Raw genomic sequence first — 17,053 nt, 5'->3', positions numbered from 1 at the left:
ACTCCAACCAACACAACAAACTGCATCAGATACCAATAAACTCCAACCAACACAACAAACTGCATCAGATACCAATAAACTCCAACACAACAAACTCCATCAGATACCAATAAACTCCAACCAACACCAACAAACTCCATCAGATAGAAATAAACTTCAACACAACAAACTCCATCAGATACCAATAAACTCCAACCAACACCAACAAACTCCATCAGATAGAAATAAACTCCAACACAACAAACTCCATCAGATACCAATAAAATCCAACCAACACAACAAACTCCATCAGATACCAATAAACCACAACCAACACCAACAAACTCCATCAGATAGAAATAAACTCCAACACAACAAACTCCATCAGATACCAATAAACTCCAACCAACACCAACAAACTTCATCATATAGAAATAAACTCCAACACAACAAACTCCATCAGATACCAATAAAATCCAACCAACACAACAAACTCCATCAGATACCAATAAACCACAACCAACACCAACAAACTCCATCATATAGAAATAAACTCCAACACAACAAACTCCATCAGATACCAATAAACTCCAACCAACACCAACAAACTCCATCAGATACCAATAAAATCCATCTAACACCAACAAACTCCATCAGATACCAATAAACCACAACCAACACCAACAAACTCCATCAGATAGCAATAAAATCCATCCAACACCAACAAACTCCATCAGATAGCAATAAAATCCATCCAACACCAACAAACTCCATTAGATAGCAATAAAATCCATCCAACACCGACAAACTCCAACCAACACCAAAAAATACCAACAAACTCTACCCAACAAAACCAAACACCAACAAGCTCCAACAAACACCAAACTCAGCCATATAGGTAAATAATGATTACAATTTTGGTTAACTGAATTACCTTACAAATACCATGAAGCATGACTATTGCAAACATTGAGCTCAATGGTTACCATCTGACACCATTACTGTATCATGGTACCACTATTGTACTTTTTAAGGGAAGCATGCATTGTACAATGTCATAACTTCTGTTGCATTGTTCTCAATCCTATGAGAAAAATCTATTACCAGTATAGTTATAATTAACAATGTTAGTAATAAGATCTCATCCCTCAGATCAGTTTGTATATGTGCGTTTTGGTTTCAAGACACAATCTGAAAATAGCACGTGTACTGTATATACATTCACACACACTGCAGTGTAGGAGTGGGATCACATTATCGTCTGAGCAGATTTCCCTAGAGTGGGATCACTCTCTGTGAATGAGGGATGAAACAGAGGAAAAGAGAAAGAAAGAGAGTAGAACGAGGTGAAGGTTGGGTTACATCTGACTCCTCCACCAAATTACTGAGAAAAACCTTTCCATCAATCACACACAGCTCATACTGTGTGAAAGCCATGCTGTTCAGAAACGGTAACTTCATCCCTGTAGGTGCAATCTCTGTTTCTCCAGTCCTGCATGAAGGAATGCAGAAAACAGTATGGCATGATTATGTTAGCTCTAAATGAGTGACTACCAAGTGAGTCAATAAGCCCTACAGCATGCATGCAGCTGCATTCATTTATTCAACACCCTCCTCATTTTCCTTTCCTTCTGTTTTCAAATCAGTTGATTGCCAACTAAAAGGCAGGAGATGAGCAACAAGATTTGCCATAGTCAAAACACTAGAGACTTAAAGCAAAAAGTATCATTTTCCCCTGTATTCCACCGTAACAGTAAACAAGCAGGTAATTAGGCAATAAAACACATCAAATCCAAGCATGCACATATGTTTACTTAGGGACACAACAGTCCCCGAAAGCAATCCTAATCTAACAGAACAAAATAGAAAAAAATTATTTATATTCATTTCATCACCTTTATCATCAGGGTCAATGCAACCTTGTATAATTTTCTTCTATTGAACACAAAAGGAACATTTTTAATATTCCATGTAGAATCAGAGCTTTCCAGATTCAAAAATGATCAAAAAGCACCATAAATATATTATAAAAATTGTTCAAATTATAGATTGGTACCTCAATACTATGGTGCTATGTGGCAACAAACTGAAATTTAAGTCATTATTCACTGAACATCTTCCTCTCCGGTGAGTTGGAAAAGATTATTGATTCTGTGAGTCAGTGAAGTCAAGATCAATCGGGTTGAGAGTGAAATCAGACCATTCACTGTTAAAAAAAAGGCTGCTGCAATTAGTTATAAGAACTTCTCATTTGTTGAGATAATTTAAGTTTCCAACTTAAGTAACCGAAAAGGTAAAATTTTAAATCACTTACTTAAAACACATTATTATTTATTTTAATGTCCAGTGTTATGGATGCCCGTTTCCGCCACTGAATAAAAAATTTAAATAGGTAACTGAGTTTTTATCTCGCAATTCTGACTTCATAACTCAATTGCCAGTTTATATCTCAATTCTGTGAAAAAAGTCAGAATTGCGAGTTTATTTCTCACAATTCTGACTTTATAACTGCAATTGCGAGATGTAAACTCTCAATTGTGAGAAAAAAAGCCAGAATTGTGAGCCCCCAGGAGAACTCCAGGAGAGCTCCAGTATTTCTTTCCCTTGAAGACCTTATATATAGTGCACAAATTATATGAACCACTTTCGTAATGCATTTAGCAGATTTTTTTCAACCTTTTGGAGAGGTGATATTTTAGTATTATTTAAATATTATTATAGTACTTATTTTATTTATTAATATTTTAATTTTATTTGTTTTTGTATGTATTCTATTTAGCTTTGATTTACTTTTATAGCAGTTTTAGTCATTTTAGTACATTTCTAATTTTCGTTCTTTAAGTTTTTAATCTAAAATTTATATTTTTTTACAGCTTTATATAAATTACCAAAAAACATTTTATTTTAGCAACATTGTTCTGGAGTTTGGCAGTCCCAGTCCCTATTCACTTCCATTAAACTGAAAAAAGCCATGATATTCTTCAAAATTCCGCGTTATGTTGAAAGGAACAATGTATATATTTAGGTTTCATGCATATTCAGAACAACCTAAGGGTGGGTAAATAAGACGTACTTACAACTAGCTTTATATAAAAACAATAGATGACTATGGTATGTCCTCATTTAGTTAGCTAGGTAAATGCATGTCTGGGAAAGACAATAACAGAAACCATCGGCGTTAAAGCCATTTAAACGGGCCTTGGGTAATCATAGATCATGCTATTTCATGGTGTTTTTTCCTGTCTTCGCACACATTTGAAACCTTAGCATGTTTCACAATAAACCCACCACTGTGGCTCAGCGATAATACACACTCTTTTTTGAATATTTCACACTTCACCTCACTCATACGCAAGTACTTTAACCAACATATGTCAGCCTTATAGACTGACACTGAAATTATATGATAAAATTATATTCTGTATTCATGGTGAACGCTGAGCAGACTAATGAATTACAGAAATGCCATTAAGTCAGTTGGGTCCACACGGACACACGGCTCATTTCTTCCCTTCAAACACCAGTGTCATGAATACTGACGAGCTCGGTTCCTCTAGTATGCAAATGATGGTGGAATATTCATGAACCACTAAACTAAACTGAGCGGCGTTAATAATTGAAACAAAATGGCAGACTCGATTGTCGCTTGCACACATGCTTATATTTGTACTTTCTTTATTAACGCCTGTCAGAGTCCCATTTAAAAAAATGTTCGCGGTGGATCAAAAAACCTGTCCTCGCTGGGGGGGATCGTACGAGTGCATGTGAGAAAGAGAGATCCTAACGGAGCTGGTGGGAAAGAGTGTGACTGTCAAAACTGCTCTCAGCTGTTTTTGCGATAACAGCGGGCGGATCTGTAACTGCGGTAGGAAGCTCAGTGGGGCTTGACCCTGTTGGTAATGGGCAGGAAGCCGGGGATGAACTCGACTTGTGTTTTACTCTTTCAGCCATTAGCCATTAACCTTTCTGAGCTGCAGTACTGAGGGAGAAATGAGGCATGTAGGAGCCATGGGAACACCAAGACTCTTCAGACAATGATACTGAAAGATTAGCAGGCCATTACTCCAGCTGCACAGAAATATAGATATCCAAACATATTATTATGTGCAGTTTTGGTGGTACAACTACCAAATTTAATGATGCAACTGCCTGAGATTCTTGTACTATATTGTACATTTTAGACTGATGGATTTACTGAATGACACCCTGCCTGGACTCGGTACTTCCAGTGAATCTAGAAGAAAAAAAATAAAACAATAATTCAATACATTTTGTATTTATATTGAATAAAGTAATATATATAAATTGAATTTGTTGAATTTATTTATATTGTATTTAAGCCCATGTCTTCACCCCACCACATTGGTCAAAGCATTTTTGATTAACTAAATTAAATTAAAATAATGTTGAATTAAATATTATGATATACATATATACACATATACATATATCAATTGATTAAAGAATTAAAGAACGATTAAATAATTAATATATATGTCAATTGATTAAAGAAAATAATTGATAGCACATTTTTTCTGAAATTAATCACAAATAATCCCACCTAACATTACTGTTTTTAAATATACTTTTATATTGCAATAATTTCACAATCTACAAATTAATGTAGACAATCACATACTGTAAAGACAGCATGTTTTTAATATGTTTTATAATGGTATCTTTTTTATTACTGAAGGCAAGTATGACTGATACCGATACTATGCTTCTATGAAATAGTTTTACCCCTCATATTTAACCATTGACTACATCCATTCAACACCACAGTATAACTGAGAGCTATCAATTACATTTATTATACTTTAAAAACAACAACTTCAAATTTAAGTGAACTTAAAACAATCTTCATATAAACCCATTGTAATAAATGTCACATTTACTTGTGCCCTTCAACAAGTAGAAAATATACATAAATTGAATAAAGTTACCAAATACTAAATTCTAAATTAAATATAGATGAATCCTTTAATTTACAAAAGTTATTGATCGCCTCTTTTTCTTTTGTTCTTTGCTTAAAAGACATCACAACAGCTGGTTATTATCTTATTTTGGCTGCTTTAAGAGCTCACCCAGCCATATCAAAGTACTGAAACAAAAATTATTCTTTATATTCATGCCCATTTTGTCTTCTTTCACACCACCATAATTTCACAATTGATTTTGTACATATTTTGATAAACACTTGAAAGAAAAACAGACATATGATTTGCTGAGGTATGTTAATGTTGGATAAGAGTGGACTGGAGACAGCTAAACTACTGTAATCTGAGGCCACATACTGGAAAAAAGTCTTACATTAGGCTCATCACATGAGCACGACTTGCTCATTTAAGTAAAAAAAAAAAGAGGAAGAAGACAAGGAGGGGACAGACAGAAGATAGGGACACAGAAGAGATAAATAAACAGGAAAAGACACACCAAAGCAGATGTAACGGAACTTATGCTGAGCCACGTCTTGATTCTTTCCACCTAAATCCTGTTTTTGACAAGCTGTCACTTAATAAATCCTCAGCAAATCCTACACAGTCAGTCTGATCTTAACACAATATTGTTGCAAAACCTGGGTGGAAATGGTTACCTAGACGACACCTAAAAGACAACAGCCGGTTAACTAGTTTCCCACCTTGTTTCCTGTTGCCTGTTGAGTTTAAAAGTTAGCTTTCATGATCATCTTCCATGATCTTTTCATTTTAAACACATATTGCTTTAGTCTTACCAAACATTGCACAATCTCTTTGTTGGTTGCAAGTCATTATTTACCAGTCATGGTTAACATTCTTGCATAGACTCACACAGGATATGGCCAAGAGAGGTGAACTATGAGCACAAATTTCTGTTTCTCTTATTACTTGTACATTCAACTGTGACAGAAATGAGAAAAACTGCAAACTTCGCCTTTAGACAACATGAAATCAAAATGCACCCTAAGAAATTTGTCCTTGGACACCATGAATTCATTCAACCCAACACAGTGATTATCCTGTCATAACGGTGATGTTCAAGCATCTCTGTTTATTCTTGGATGTACCGGTGCGAGTGTTTTGATTGGTCCTGTGCTTTCCTGCAGTGTTGACTATAATCAGGCAGAGAAAAGAGTCCTGCAAGCTGTGATTCCATGCTTGTGGAGATATCGAGAAGCCAAAAATAGAGCTGGTCAAAATCCACAAATGTTCACTCAAACATCCGCACAAGCACCAACAGAGGGTTACAGTACAGTAGCACAGGAAATAGTTTCATAAAACACACACACACACACAGATGAAGTGAAGTCCCGCAGGACTGTGCTGCTACATTAATAGAGTAGTCTGCGAGATAAACAGCGACTGCATCAGGTGTGAATCACTGGCCTACAGGCAACACGGCTCACTGTCTCCATGACAACTTGCAGGTGACTCACCAACCTCTCTGGGTAAGGCTAAAGCTGTTTCCACGACAACCCTAACCCTTACTGCAGGAATGATGCCAGAGGAAAGAACTGCGGCATCCCAGCACTACACTCATCTTCCTAAACACTACCACAAGAGGAGGAGGGGGGTGCCATGGGGCCCAATGTTCTTATTGGTCTAAAAATAAAGCATGGACAGCTGTTTTGTGAAGTATTTATAATATGCTAGAATATCCCCAGTAAAAAAGTAACATATTTAAAATACATTTATTTCATAATAAGTATATTTCAAAACTATTAACACACTGACATATCGCTTGAGACTTACTGATATAAAAATTATAATTAAACTTTATTTGAAGTACTACTTGTGCACAATGTATATTTCTTAATATTAAGCCTAAATGTGTTTTAATGTCACCATTGATGAGGACTGTATGATCTTTGAACAATAACGGTCTTTAAATGCAAGATATTTAGAGTATACATCTGTCACGGTTTGGTTTCAGTTTAGTTCCTGTTTGTCCTTATTTGGTCGGTTTCCTGTCATTAGTTAATCATCGTTTATTCCTTTCACCTGTCTAGTATTAATCATCTTGTTTCCTCATTAGTTTGTGTTCCTTATAAGCCTTGAGTTCTGTAGAAGTCTTAGTCGTGTCTTTAAGTTATGTTTATGCGGTTATCTCTGTTGTGGAATACGTTCGTACTATTAAACAACCTTATTACTCTGAATCCTTCATCTTCCTGCCTCCTACTGCAGCAACACGTAACAACATCTTTAGCCCAATCAAATATACTTCAGTATACCTTTAGTTGAACTTCAGCACTACTACAGCGTAATTAAACAACATTAAATACAAAATTAGTTGTTCCAGTTTAGCAGACTTTAAGTATACCAATTTAGTATACTAATAGTACAACTGCAGGCTATTTTTAAGTTCATAAATATGTAAATGTATTTGTAGTATACTTAACATGAAATAAATGTATTGCAAATACATTTTAGTATATTTATTTTTCACTAGGGATAAGTTATAATACAGGGGTGTCCAACTCAGTTCCTGGAGGGCCACCGTTCACTGTCCAAACACAATTAAATACACCTGAACCTACTAAAGATGGTCTTCAGGATTACTGTAAACCTCCAGGCAGGTGTTTCAGAGCTGGTTGGAGCTACACGTGATAAAATATAATAATAAATGGTTTGTGAAGCATTTATACATATTTAGAATAAGAATCATTATTATTATTATTGTATCCATTGTCAAATTAGTAGATTGTGAGAAGTGCAAAAATTATTCATAAATATTTATACATTATTTTTTATTATAATTATAAATTATGTTGGTTATCATTCTTATTCTTCTTATTATTATTAATAACAATAATACTAAGAAGAAGAATGCTATTATTATTAGCCGTAGTAATAGTAGTAGTAACTTCCACTTTGACAATCCAATCAATTCCCAAATAATACAATAAAGTCCTGCCCATTTTCTGTTATTTAATATTTAGTTTGTCCTGGAAATACCTCCTATAATGAAATAAAAATGCACTGATAATGACGTTTTATATTTACTGAATGGTGCTGAATTTACTGAGGTGCATGAAGTATCTTTTTTTTTTTTTCATTTTAGTTTTCATTGATTTTCATTTAGTTTTCATTTATTTTATTAGTTTTCATTGATTTGAAGTTACTAACCGTTGCGAGGACAGGCGTTGTGGAGGTGGATGTCCAGAGAGCTGGGTTTGCGTGTGACAGCTGTAGCCACTGACTCGTAAGGGTTGTCCTCCTCCTCTGGTAAAAACACATCCAGTGATGGAGAATGGGCAATTTCAGCACATCGCTTGTCCTGCACACAAACAACATAACACAAACCAGAGTCTTTAGACAGACAGATAGTCAAAAGATGGATGGATAGATAGAATTAAAAACATTACACATCAACTATAAAAAGGCACCAAGTTTTTTCTTGTGTGAAAAAAAACACTCAGCATCCAATTGAGAGCTTCTCTCAATGAAGATCGACCGTTCTATCTCACGCGCCAAATGACAGAGATAAACATCCACCCATGACACCCTGCTCCATCATCTTCAATGAAACATTGCCATCACCTCCTGCTGCCTGTTTGTCTTCATGGGTGCAACACAGCAGGCGTGTGAGGGCAACCATCCCTCAAAGTAAACACAGCACAGGCCAAGCTGCCCCCATTGTCATCGTACTTATTTCCCATGAACCCCATCGATTTCTTCTCAGATGACTATTACTCTACCTGTCAGTCCCAAATGCTGCATCACCCAGCAAGCATTAGACACATCCATCATGCGCCGGGTACAGGGGCAGAGCGATTTATCACATGGGATTGAAAGAAAGACCTTTGTCTCTTTCTCTGTTTCTCTTTTGAGTTGTCTACAATACAGCCGATCAGTTAATTCCATACAGACACTCAAGATCAGGTCTTGGTTAAGAGTAAATTAAACACTCACTCTCCATACACACTCAGATGCAAGTGGTTTAAAACACATATAAACGTGGTTCAGCATGTATTAGTGTAGGCATGTTTATTCATAAACACAAAGCTAATTAGCGTCCAATTAGGTTGTGTGAAAAAAAGGAAGTTTATAGTAGTAAGCAGGATTGGCGTTTGCCCGTGCAAAAGTTGCCTCCAAGACATACATTGTTGTAGGCAGCTGCCAGGGCATTGCTAGATATTTGCGATAGTGTTGATCGTCATTACTACAGCATTACTAGGGTGTCTACTGTGGTTTGTAGGTAGTTCCTATCGACCGGATTTTGCAATTTCTGGTTGATTGCTAGAGTGTTGTTAGGTGATTGTATCAGAATCGGAATAAGCTTTATTGGCCAAGTATGTTAACATACAAGGAATTTGTTGTAGTGACAGAAGCTACACAGTGCAACAGAAAGACAGCAACAGGACAGGACACAGATAATAAAAGAATAATATACAAATATCCAAATAGGCAATGTACAAAGCAGCAAAAACACAATATATAATATAGACAACTATGTATGTACAGGTGAAGTATGTACAAATTAGAAATGAGAAAATAAAAATAAAATAAGTGAGTGTGGTGATTGGATAATGTATTATAGTTGTGTGTTCCATGTTTATTGTTGAGTGTTCATGAGATGGATTGCCCGAGGGAAGAAACTGTTCCTGTGTCTGGTCGTTCTGGTGCTCAGAGCTCTGTAGTGTCGACCAGACGGTAACAGTTTAAAGAGGGAGTGTGCTGGATGTGAGGGTCCAGAGTGATTTTACCAGCCCTTTTGCTCACTCTGGATAAGTACAGCTCTTGGAGAGTGGGGAGGGTTGTACCAATGATTCGCTCAGCAGTACGGACTACCCTCCGTAGTCTTCTGAGGTCAGATATGGTAGCTGAGCTGAACCAGACAGTTATTGAAGTGCAGAGGATGGATTCAATGATGGAGGAGTAGAACTGTTTCAGCAGCTCTTGTGGCAGGTTGAACTTCCTCAGCTGGCGAAGAAAGTACAACCTCTGCTGGGCCTTTCTGACAATGGAGTCTATGTGAATATCCCACTTCAGGTCCTGAGAGATGGTGGTGCCCAAGAATCTGAATAACTCCACTGCAGTCACAGTGCTGTTCATGATGGTGAGTGGGGGGAGATCAGGGGGGTTTCTCCTGAAGTCAATGATCATCTCAACAGTTTTGAGCGTGCTAAGCTCCAGGTTGTTAAGACTGCACCAGACAGCCAGCTCCTTAACCTCCTGTCTGTAAACAGACTCGTCACCGTCCTTGATGAGGCCGATCAGTGTGGTGTCGTCTGCAAACTTCAGGAGCTTGACAGAGGGGTCTTTAGATGTGCAGTTGTTGGTGTAGAGGGAGAAGAGCAGTGGGGAGAGTACGCAGCCCTGAGGAGCTCCAGTGCTGATGGTACGAGTGCTGGATGTGAATTTACCAAGCTTTACTAACTGCTGTCTGTCTGTCAGGAAGCTGTTGATCCACTGACAGACAGAGGTGGGGATGGAGAGCTGGGTTACTTTATTCTGAAGGGTGTCCGTGATGATGGTGTTAAAAGCGGAGCTGAAATCCACAAACAGGATCCTCACATAAGTCCCTGGTCTGTCCAGATGCTTCAGGATGAAGTGCAGTCCCATGTTGACTGCATCATCCACAGACCTGTTTGCTCTGTAGGCAAACTGCAGGGTGTCAAGTGATGTCCTTCAGATAAGCCAAAACCAGTCTTTCAAATAATTTCATGGCTACAGACGTTAGAGCCACAGGTCTGTAGTTATTAAGTCCAGTAATTTTGGGTTTCTTTGGGACGGGGATGATGGTGGAGCGTTGCGCTTGAGGGGACGTCACACAGCTCCAGTGCTCTGTTGAAGATCTGTGTGAAGATGGGGGCCAGTTGGTCAGCACAGATTTTTAGGCAGGCTGGTGACACACCGTCTGGGCCTGGTGCTTTCCTTCTTTTGTTCTTTCTGAAGACCTGGCAGACATCATCTTCGCTGATTTGAATTGTAGGTGTGGGGGAGAGGAGGGTTGCTGGAGGTGTTAATGGTTGTGTGGAGAGGTGTTCAGGGCGGATGTGGGGTGATTTTTCAAAACGACAATAAAACTCGTTAAAGTCGTCTTCCAGTTGTTGATTCTCCAGAGTGCTGGGGGATGGTGTCTTGTAACTGGTGGTATCTTTCATACCTTTCCACACTGAAGCAGGATCACTGGAAGATAATTTTTTCCTGAGCTTGTCAGAATAATTCCTCTTTGCCACTCTGATCTCATTTTCCAATGTGTATTTGGCCTGTTTGTACAAGACTTTATCCCCCTTTCTGTAAGCATCTTCTTTGGCCTGACGGAGCTGTCTGAGTTTTGCAGTGAACCATGGTTTGTCATTGTTGTAGATTAGATGAGTCCTTTTAGGAATGCACATATCCTCACAGAAACTGATATAAGATGTTACAGTCTCTGTGAGCTCATCCAGATCGATGGCAGCGGCTTCAAAAACAGACCAATCAGTGAGAGAGAAACAGGCTTGTAGATCCTGCTCTGTTTCATTAGTCCATCTTTTAACAGATCTTAATATAGGTTTTGCTGATTTAAGTTTCTGCCTGTAGGTCGGAATAAGTGGTGTTGTAAGTGGTGCTTGCCCATGCAAAGGTTGTCTCCATGATGCTAGATTGTTGTGGGTAGTTGCTAGGGCATTGCTAGGGTGTTTGTTGTGGTCTTTGTGTTAAGTGTCTTCATTGTGTTCACAAGGATATTATTGCTAAGTGGGTACTAAGGCATTGCTAGATGATTGTGAGTGGTGTTTGCCTATGCAGAAGTAATCTTTATAATGAAATGGTTATTTTTATGGGTGGTTGCCAGGGTGTTCTCTGTGGCTACTGGTTTACAACAAGTTTTTTTTTTATGTTTTCTGAAGAAATTTTGAGTGGCGTTTGGAAAGGTCACTTCCACGATGTTAGGGTATTCTGGGTGGTTGCTAGGTGGTTGATTACAGGCCAAAGTCAAAAAATCCACCCACAAGTGAGAAGTTACATGCTGAAGTTTAAAACTTAGGGTTAGGAATGTGCCTTCAGATCTTTATCTCATCTTCCATTGCCCCTTTCAATGTAAACTATCTGCGCATTTCTGCTCTTCTAACAACCCCTCTAATGATGGTTTTCCCCTCTCTCTTAATTTGTGAAGGCACACTGAACGAAGCTCGTCAGGAAGAACAGAATCCCTCCAGAGAGCCACACAGAGAAATCAACAGACAGAATATTAGAGAGGTGAGAAAGAGAGAAAGACAGAGAGAGATCAAAGCCGCATTCACAAGAACTTACTTTTGGACTTTATGTGTCAGTTTTAATAGTGTGGTGGGGCAGGAGAGAGGAGTCGGGCACACACCGAGGAAAATACTTAGAGAGCAGGAAGGAGGGGAAATGGTCAGCCTTTGAATCAGTGGTTTCCTGCATTGTACGCTAGCATGCACACGCTTACACAGGAAACTACCCACTGGCCACATAGAATGAGAAAAAACTACAGTAAAGTTATGGCTGACGATTCTCAAGTTACAGCTGGTGAAATAATATGACTATCAAATAACCCGGAAGTCAACTTTTAGCATTTTTAGAATTGGAAAAATTAAATAAATAATTAATAAATAACGAGAATGCTTGTAATAACAATAAACAATATGATAATCTTAATAAAATAAAATATATATTAAAATGATAATTAATTTTGATAATTATGTTTATACTCATTTAAAAAACAATAATACTATTTGTCAAAGTTTTAGGCCTCTTCTACAGACAATGTTGACAATGTTATAATTAAGCTCATACACACACAAAGCATAGACTTCACACTTAGAATAAAATAGACCAGTACCTGTTTATCTCTTGCAGATCCGGGTTTTCTTCACAGTAACTGTAAAAATTTCAACCCTTCGGCGTACAAACAAAATAACCCCGCAGCGCCTGACTGTCCGAGGACACTACAACTCTTGTTCTCTCTCTCTGACAGCAGAGACAGGAACTTAATTTTTTTTTTCTCTGAAAAGGAAGACTACAAAACAAACAGAAGCGGTTCAGGTCAGTAATTAGCGTGCTGATGCAGGGCTGCAGTTGCACTCTGATCCAAATAGGAAATCTGCCTGGACGGCCCTCAGTCCCGTCTGTAATCTTCAGGCGCACGTGACTGGGGCCTGACAGGCTTTACAGTCGGCGTAACTCCTGTCTTCCTCCCTTTCTTGTTTTCTTCTTTAATTAGCTATTTTTGCTTTATTCCCTTTGGTTTTCTTCACATTTATTCAGAGTTCTGTCACTGCTGTTTCTCAGTTGATACAGTATCTGATCTGAATGGCCACTGTCATTTCCTGTGCTGTTCTAATCTGAGCTCTGCATATTTTGGAGGAGGACCCCACAGCATAAAAGGCCCTCGGAGACCTTCTCAGAACAGATAGAGGGATTGATATAAAGCGAGAGAGAGAAGATAAGTTTGGTCATGTGCTTCAGAGGAGGGCTTTGCATGCAGAGATGATACCGGTGGGGGGAAGGAAGTCACAAAAGTTCACTGATACAGACGAGCCTCCGGCTTACACAATTTTGTTGCAATATGCTTCACAGCGAGGCTTCATTATAAACCGAACAAACAATAAGCGGGAAAATGAAGGAACTACAAATAAATAACATCAGCAAGATAAAGTAGCCTGTTCGAGACAGCCATTTTCTCACTAAAAACTTCCAGCCAAAATAATCAATCTCACTCTGCCTGATATATAACAGTGCGCGAGATGATAGAAAGAGGGAGAAAACAGAGTTAGTGAAAGAGAATGCAGGAAGAAAAGAGAAAATTAGCAGACGGACATGGAAATCCATTATGACTTTCATTAAAATGGTTGACTTCTGTTATTCTCTTCTCCTAATAAACACCTTTACACATTTAGCACCTGCCCCCGATGTAACTATGAACTATGATATGCTTTCCCACAGCACACCAGCTCAATCCACAGGGATGAGAAAACACAGAAGGGTGCATCCGCAGGTCAAAGCCCAAATACTTAAGAGGACTACCGGTTTTGAAGTCTTGTTTAGTCAGTGAATGCTAACAACTAGGATCCAAAATTAACCTGCCACATTAAGAAATAAATCTGAAAAAAAAGAACAATTCCACAGTATACTTGTGACTATTGTGTTACAGCATTGTACATTAGCCAGTCTATTTGTCACAAGACCCATCAAAACAGCAAGACCAGTCATTATTTTGTTCCTTATGTTTTTGTTTTTCAAAAGACAATGTTTTGAGTCCACTTGAGTATCACTGTTTTATCACATTTCCTACTGAAACAGGAAATCTGGCAAGACATAATTGAAGGGGTTAAAAACAGGCAATGAGACTTAGGTACATTAATTTTAAAAAGCAAACTATAGATGGATTAAAAGCTAACAGACATAAAATAAAATAGCCATACTGATTTCTTCAAATCAGGCATAGACTATATTACTTTATTTTTATTTTAAAAGGGACAATGCACATTGGGTGCAAAAGGTGCCAGATTTAGATTTAGATTTAATTCACATCTGCAGTCCCTGGCAGGTTGATGGTGAGAACCAAAGTCCACAAACACACAGAAAACATAAAAGCTAAAAGCCAAAATTTTGATTTCATGGAGTCTGTAAGGGCTAAAGCAAAAAAAAAAAAAAAAAAAAAAGCTAACGCTTTTTACCTATATTTAGTGTCTGATATATTAATTTTGCTAACATGATCAACAAAATATAAAAATAAAAATACACAATGTTTTCCCACTTGCTAATCACTACAACTAGAGAGCCTCTGATTGGACCAAAATCTGTTTAGTGCAGGGTGAGTCATCAGTAGTTTCATTCTGTTTTCTTACATGAGAGTGAGGACAGAGTGACAGATAATCTAAAAAAGCCAGACAAGTAGGAAAAACTCAGCTAGTTAACCAAACACACTCACAAAGGGCCAGTAGGGAGACTGGAGGCATTCTGAGCTTTGAGTCCTCATGAGAACTTTCTTATGCAGGACAAGCTGTCATCATTTTATCACGCACAGCCTGCAAGAAGTTATAATTCATTAGCTGCCCTAATTATCTCTCATCACCTAGGAGGAAGCGCGGAAACCTTCTCGGTAGATGAAGCCACCGCTGGGGTTCTGAGATTTTAAACATGAGTCACGGATATACAAAAGAGATTATGCCACACTGTGGGAGAGGAAGAGGAGGAGGATGAAGATTAAAACAAATATGACAGAGGAAACATTTAATGCAATCACTCGAAGGAGCCCGCTGCTTTGGAATAACTAGTCATGGCTTTCCTTTATATTATCACAGTGCCCGTGTGAATAATCCAAGCTCTCAACAACGATGGCGATTCAGAGACGACATCAAAGCACAACAACAGTGGAAGCAATCATGGTGGTCGTTTATACAATTTTAATGCCACACACTAAATTGGTTTCAAGAGCACAACTGCACAAACAAAAGCATTCACTTGGTGGTAAATAACTTTTATTGCTCAAATCACTCTTACAACTTTATATTTGTATAACTCATCCATTAATAAAAAGTGAAAGTGACGTAACATATGGCCAAGTATGGTGACCCATACTCAGAATTCATGCTCTGCATTTAACCCATCCAAAGTGCACACACAAAGCAGTGAACACACACCCGGAGCAGTGGGCAGCCATTTATGCTGCGGCGCCCGGGGAGCAGTTGGGGGTTCGGTGCCTTGCTCAAGGGCACCTCAGTCGTGGTATTGAGGGTGGAGAGAGCGCTGGACATTCACTCCCCCCCCCTACAATCCCTGCCGGCCTGAGACTCAAACCCACAACCTTTGGATTACAAGTCAGACTATCTAACCATTAGGCCACGACTTCCCAAAGACGTTCATATTGAATCCAGCTTTGTGAAGGCTGTATATTTATATGCAGTATAACCCGTCCTCACTCCATCTCCTCCATTTGGCTCTAAACAGCTCATAAAATACAAGCAGTCGTTTAGGATTCTTATCCCGGCACTGAGTGATCTATTAAACACAGCGAGCAGCGGACCGGCTCGGCTCCTAAATCACACTGGGCAGTCAGTGAGAGCCAGGGACATACGTTTACTCTAATACAAACTCACACACACATATAAAGCCATTCTGTTCGATTAAAACGGACAATACGCATGAAAAACTTCACTTCCCGGAGCTCTTAATTAGCTATACTTAGTGGCTTTTGTAAAAGCACAAAGTCATTGAGCTGGACAAGACCAATGAAATTACTCCTGTAAAAGCAATGAAATGCAGTAATTTAGGTGTAATAGAGATGTTTTATGCAAACTGAGGATAACAGTAGATAAAATTATTAGGATAACAAGCAACCGGAATTCCAGATCCGTTGGAATAGTGATGGCAGTCATTAGTGCTATGGTTTTACTGATCTGTTTTTGTAGCATTTTATATACATTACTGTTCAAAAGTTTGTGGCTGATAAAAATGTTAATGTTTTTAAAAGAAGGTTCTTTTGCTCACCAAGCCTGCATATATCTGCTCAATAATACAGTCATATTGTGATTATTATTACAATATACATATGTGATATATTAAGCAAAAATACCTATTGTGATGTGTCTTAAGTTTAACTTTCAGATTTAATCAGACTTAACTATTGTCTGTAAAAGATACTAACTACATGAAGAAAGAATGCAATATTTATATTAGTATTGCATGATATTTATTGTCATATCTATGCCTAAAGAGTCAACACATCCATAGCACATATACCTGTATATATTGTAGTCCCAACCTAAAACAGCTCTTTTCCGGGTTGCCAAAACAATCCAGAAGTGTCACCGCAGAGTGTTTGTTTGTAAACAGTAATTTCATCTGCAGAGAAAACCACTGCAAAGCAGATGCTACTGATGGGAGTGCTTACTCTGATCTGGAATCACAAGACGTTTTCGGCATAAACATTAAAAGCATGTTTGCTGACTGCAGCATTGGGAATAAGAGGCAGAAAAAAAAAAAAGAAAAAAAAACAGTACAAACCGATGAAAAACAAACACAGGCCCGATTTTGCATACGCAAATACATGACATAACAGCAAAAGACGAATGGTGAAAGCAAGAATGGATAGAAAAATAAAAAAAGGGAGGCAGAGGAATGCTGGAGAACAGCTTGAATGAGAAAGC

General features: G+C 38.1%; 1 protein-coding gene across 4 annotated transcripts in view; it reads right to left on the bottom strand.

Annotated features, from left to right (window-relative positions):
• Nucleotides 1-17,053, bottom strand: part of LOC306858741 (ankyrin repeat and sterile alpha motif domain-containing protein 1B) — a 174,332-nt gene that overhangs the window by 85,211 nt on the left and 72,068 nt on the right. For 2 of the 4 annotated variants that reach the window (XM_079399426.1, XM_079399427.1), the window contains exon 10: nucleotides 8,085-8,235. In XM_079399426.1, the coding sequence (XP_079255552.1) occupies nucleotides 8,085-8,235 (151 nt within the window). Of the gene's footprint in view, nucleotides 1-8,084; nucleotides 8,236-12,744; nucleotides 13,319-17,053 lie in introns of those variants that run through there. The other 2 variants (XM_079399428.1, XM_079399429.1) reach the window with 2 other exon arrangements.

Source organism: Barbus barbus (genome assembly GCF_936440315.1).
Source record: "Barbus barbus genome assembly, chromosome: 39".
Classification (NCBI taxonomy): domain Eukaryota; kingdom Metazoa; phylum Chordata; class Actinopteri; order Cypriniformes; family Cyprinidae; genus Barbus; species Barbus barbus.
Note: the sequence above shows the minus strand (reverse complement) of the source record. Positions and strands in the feature narration are given on the sequence as shown.